General features: G+C 38.0%; 1 protein-coding gene across 1 annotated transcript; it reads left to right on the top strand.

The window, feature by feature from the left end:
* The first annotated feature begins 2,479 nt into the window (after positions 1-2,479).
* med10 (mediator complex subunit 10) lies at positions 2,480-4,712 on the top strand. Its single transcript, XM_022205392.2, has 4 exons — positions 2,480-2,753; positions 2,842-2,925; positions 3,461-3,563; positions 3,928-4,712. Exons 1-4 carry the CDS (start codon positions 2,632-2,634, stop codon positions 4,021-4,023), a joined length of 405 nt encoding a protein of 134 aa, XP_022061084.1. The 5' UTR covers positions 2,480-2,631; the 3' UTR covers positions 4,024-4,712.
* The last annotated feature ends 262 nt before the right edge of the window (positions 4,713-4,974 follow it).

Here is a 4,974-nt window from a genome sequence, read left to right as displayed (position 1 = left end):
GCCGCTCACTAGAGAGGCGCTGCGAACCCCACGTTTCAAAATAAAAGCCTCAAAGTAAGAAAACGTTTGAGGCAAATCGTCGTGTGTATGACTCATTCCAGTGGGCGATCACAACATGAATCATAACGTAGCAGTTAAACTACCCCAACTCGGTGCCTTCACCGATAAAATTATTAAGCATACTGCTATCTTTATCGCTGCATCAATAGGCGTCTAACCTAAAGGGCAATAACACATGGCAACACAAACAGCTAAAGGTTAGTCAAACATTTTAGTTAACCTCTATTCCACGCTGAAATGGTGCTGTAGTTCCTAAATAATTGCATTTACAGATCACATCATCCCGCATTACCAAAACATTACCTTTATTTTGAAGGAAACGGCTTCTTTATTCTGGCTAAGTCTCTGCAGCTTGATGTGTTTACCTGAAACAGTTGAGGCTGGCCAGAAGAAAGATGCCCGAGGAATGTAATGTCAGCGTCACTGACGTTCACTTTCGCTTTCAGTGAAGTCAGAACCTGTCTGTGTTTTTACACAGAATGAAACTGCGTTTTACTGTAAGCAGAGCTCAGCATTATTTCAGAGGTTAACTGGAATCAACAGGCGTTTTGTAACACTTTCCTTATGTATGGGAATATCTAAACAGAAGAGTAAATTCCAGTACCTTGCCCCAACTGTAGGCCAGATTAACTGCAATCTACAACTATAAAGATTAACATGGTTCACATACAGAAAGTGAACCCTACTCTCAGTAAAATTAAAGCTCCTACATGGTTCTTTAAAGCGGCATCATCCATTAAAAATAAGCTTTATGGTTCCTCATGCACATTATGTGGTTCTTAAAGTACTAAAGGTTCTTCACTGTTATTGGAATTATTTGGTTTAGTGTCCAGTAGTAACATGAAATTACTGCTGCAACTAAAAACTAATTACTTAACAGATTAATCATTTGCTGTATAAAACATTAGAGAGAAATACACATGACAGTTTCCAGATTTCAAGCAGCCATTTTGTAATATTTTCTACTGTCTAACTAACATTCTAAAACCAAAAATAATGACAGTATTATAAAGGAAACCCAGAAATACTACACAGTTGACTTTTTTGCTCAAAATTTACCTGAATGATTATTAAGTTATGTTGTCAGAATAGAATCAGGGGTCCACAAAGATCTACCTTAAAAATGGCTCCTTAAAGACGTTATCTTTGCAGTGCTAAAAGGCTCCTGTGGAACTAGGAATGGTTCTTTTATAGCAACACTTGGAAGCATTGGCTCCAGTTAAGACCTTTATTTTACTGAATGATATTTTATGTGAAAACAAGCTATTTCTAAATTGATGCCTTTTCATAGACCTCTTTAAAGTCACCGTTTGATCACTGATGAAATTATGCACCAAACTTGCATATTTAATTTTTTGAAAAAAAAAATGTCTTCCTGCCTTGAAGTGTCTTAGATGTAACTCTACACAATTGCTTCCTTAGAAATGCATCTAGAAATGCCTCTGTCTCCACACCAAGCTCACCTACGGTTCTGCTGAAACACTATAAAACTACTGTACTCTGTACAATGGCAAGCTGTATTATTGGAATAATTCAGCCATGTCTGTTTTACCTGCCAGTTGATTCAAAAAAAGAATAATGATACAGAAAGTCCCACCTTGTAAGTTCACAGGATTGGTTCCTTGGGTTTGCTATGTGTGAAACCCTGGAGGTCTGAATGTGTGTTTTTGAGACTGTCTGCTGTGCACTGCAGTTATAGAGTGAATTAGTTATATTAGTAGTTTCATTTCACTCATACTGTCTCTTTTACATCATAGAAAACATGATAAGACATGTTTACAATTTAAAAACTATGTTCACTGTCAGTGAACATAAAGTGACTGTCTACACTTGGATTAATAATCGGTCAGTAAAAAATTGTCTTATTTTGTCAGCCAGGCTTCACTTTTCTTTCAAGAGGCGTGTGTGTGTGTGTGTGTGTGTGTGTGTGTGTGTGTGTGTGTGTGTGTGTGTGTGTGTGTGTGTGTGTGTGTGTGTGTGTGTGTGTGTGTGTGTGCTTTTGAATGTATGTGTTCACTTTATTATTACAATTATTATTTTATTTGCCATGTTCGTGAACTGCATTTGGAATTATACAAAACATTTGCATGTGCAATCACAAAAAAAAATCCCACTATGCTTCCTGTGCATGTTTTATCAGCACAGTCATAGTATGCATTGTAGCCACAGTGCTATAATATAGCTGGATGCTGGCTTTCAAACACATTTTTGACGCAGCATATCATTTAAAATTAAAGACATTTCAATAAATAAACTGCTTAACATTTGTACTATACTGTGACATTCCGAGGTATATTCATTTTGTTGTGTTAACAAAGAGGAATCCTTTCAACCGGCAGCACGACACTTTGATACCTTGAATGTCATCATACGACAGTCTGTCATGGGCGGTTACCCAGGCAACAGACCAGTCTCCACACTGATTGGCTGTTCTATCGCCGTAAAGTGCTTCGACGCTGTAGCTGTCGTAGCGTCGGTGGCTAACAGTAAACAGCGATAAATTGACAAAAGGATTCTTCTATACGGAGTCATATTTGTTTCTTTTTGGTGGTTTGATAACAGTTTATTGCAATGGCTGAAAAATTTGATAATCTCGAAGAGCATTTGGAGAAATTTATCGAGAATATTCGACAGATGGGAATCATCGTCAGCGACTTCCAGCCCAGCAGCCAGACAGGACTCAACCAGAAACTGTGAGCCGTGTTTTACTTCGCTTCGGATAAAAGCATGGTTCAGCAAATAAGCAACTTGCTAACCTGCTTTGTTGTTTTTTCTCTTCAGAAATTTCATGATATCCGGTCTACAAGACATCGAGAAATGTCGTCAGCAGCTTCACGAGATCAACGTACCTCTGGAGGTGTTTGAGTGAGTCCAGTTACCAGATTATATTGTTGTGCATGTCTGTCTCAGTAACATTTATAATCATATTTGCTTCACGTCTCTGTTGTTCTCTGCCATTGCAGTGTAGCTCTGAATACGTATAGTGCGGTCTTGAGAGCATACATGTCCTTCGGCGCTGAAGCCGCACCAAACCCCATTTAAAAATCTTTGGATTTAACATTTTCATTCCTTGTTGGCTTATTTGTCAATGTCAAATGCCTTCTATTACTGCTTTCCTGGATTGTTAAGAGCCACTTTAACATTCAGCGTGCACACACTCTGAAAAAATTGCATTATCAACTTTAGAATTCTTCACAAAATACTGTATTTTAGGAGGATTGCTTAAATAATAGAAACTTTGCAAAGGGAATAAATAGTGGCTCCAGTGATTTACAAACGCTCTAGTGTCTTGCATAGTATTGAATGCCAAAAAGAAGAAAAGACTGGCAGACATAATTAATACATTTTTTTGTTTCGTAGCATAATTTTATAATCATATGTTATTTATTTGTGTTTGTAGATACATTGACCAAGGTCGAAACCCTCAGCTGTACACCAAGGAATGTCTGGAGAGAGCCTTGGCGAGGAACGAGCAGGTCAAAGGGAAGATAGACACAATGACGGTAAGAGATAATGCCAGGAACACTGAGATCTTCTCCACCAAGGACTTGACAAGATTAATCAGAGCCAGTAAAACACTTCACTGAGAAAGTACTCATATTTAGAGTATCAGAGAAGATAAAAGTGTCGTTTTCATTATACAAACAACCATGTAATTGCCATAGTCCTTTCTGTTCAAGTGGCCTTGTTGTGTCTAACACTTGTCTATTGTTTGCTAATAGAAACAGATACAAGGGTGATTTTTTTTGGGGGGGGAGTACTTGTTAGATTATAAGTTGTCCTTGGCCTAAACACATACAGTTATGTTCTGCATAAAATTAATCGGCATGAAAGCAACCTCTGCTTCTCCCTTTTCTTTTATTACAGAAATTCAAGAGCCTTTTAATTTCTGAGCTCAGCAAAGTGTTTCCAGAGGAGATGTCGAAGTATAAGGCTATACACGGAGAAGATGCCCCCTCCTAGTGACTGCTGCACCAAGACCCCCGACCATCAACCTGTGACCCTGCAAATGGAAGCATGAATGAAGTCTGACCGAGAAGGATCCTCTGTGCTTGAGAGCTGAATATGATAATAACTGATTATTATTTCTCATAAATGTTGCAATGCTGTCTATGTTCTGGTATCCTGAGGGAGGAGGTTTCATTTCTGGTCAGCACCCTGACTCAGCCAATCCAGTCCTGTTGCTACATTTAAACATCATGTTAAGAATTACAAGTCAGCAGCAAGTTGAGAGAGGACACGGATGATTTCATGCACTGGTTTGTTAACTCGCAAGGGTATACGTTCATTTTTTTTAATGCCCCTGTTGATGCACGGACACGGAATTAGCAGCAGAATATTTTTTAAAGCTACAAAATTCTTGTCTGGTCCTGCATTAAATAATTGACTCCATCAGATGTACATATAATCTATTTATACTCTCTACTTTTTGTAAAGCTTCCTAAATGTCGTGCAACACGCATTTGTAAAAGCCACAGTTCATAACATTTTGTATCAAGCTCAGGTTTCTAATGGCCATGAACACTGAATGCAAAAGTTGTTTGAAGGTAATTCTGTGCCTGATCTCTTGACATGGTCAGAAACGAGTCCACCCTTTATTTGTAACTTGTTTGTATAATAGTGTTTGTTAATAAATAATCATTTTGGATTGATTTGGTGTTTTGTTTGCTGTTACATTGAGTAATTGTGGGTAGGATTGTTGTGTAGTGAAATGTTCTTCAAAATAATAGCGTAAAGTACAGCAAATGATACTTGAGTAGGGAGTGAGGACTATTTGTTTATCTAAAATGATACAAAATCTAATATTGAAAGAGTACAAGACATAAATCGGTGGTTAAGTCCCCATCCCTTTATATCCAGAGGTGTCCTTGTGCAAAACAGTGAACTGCAAGAATGTGTGACTGGGTGAATGAG

Source organism: Acanthochromis polyacanthus, chromosome 11, assembly GCF_021347895.1.
Source record: "Acanthochromis polyacanthus isolate Apoly-LR-REF ecotype Palm Island chromosome 11, KAUST_Apoly_ChrSc, whole genome shotgun sequence".
NCBI classification, from domain to species: Eukaryota; Metazoa; Chordata; class Actinopteri; family Pomacentridae; genus Acanthochromis; species Acanthochromis polyacanthus.
The sequence above is the reverse complement of the archived record's forward strand: the minus strand, read 5'-3'. Positions and strand labels throughout refer to the sequence as shown.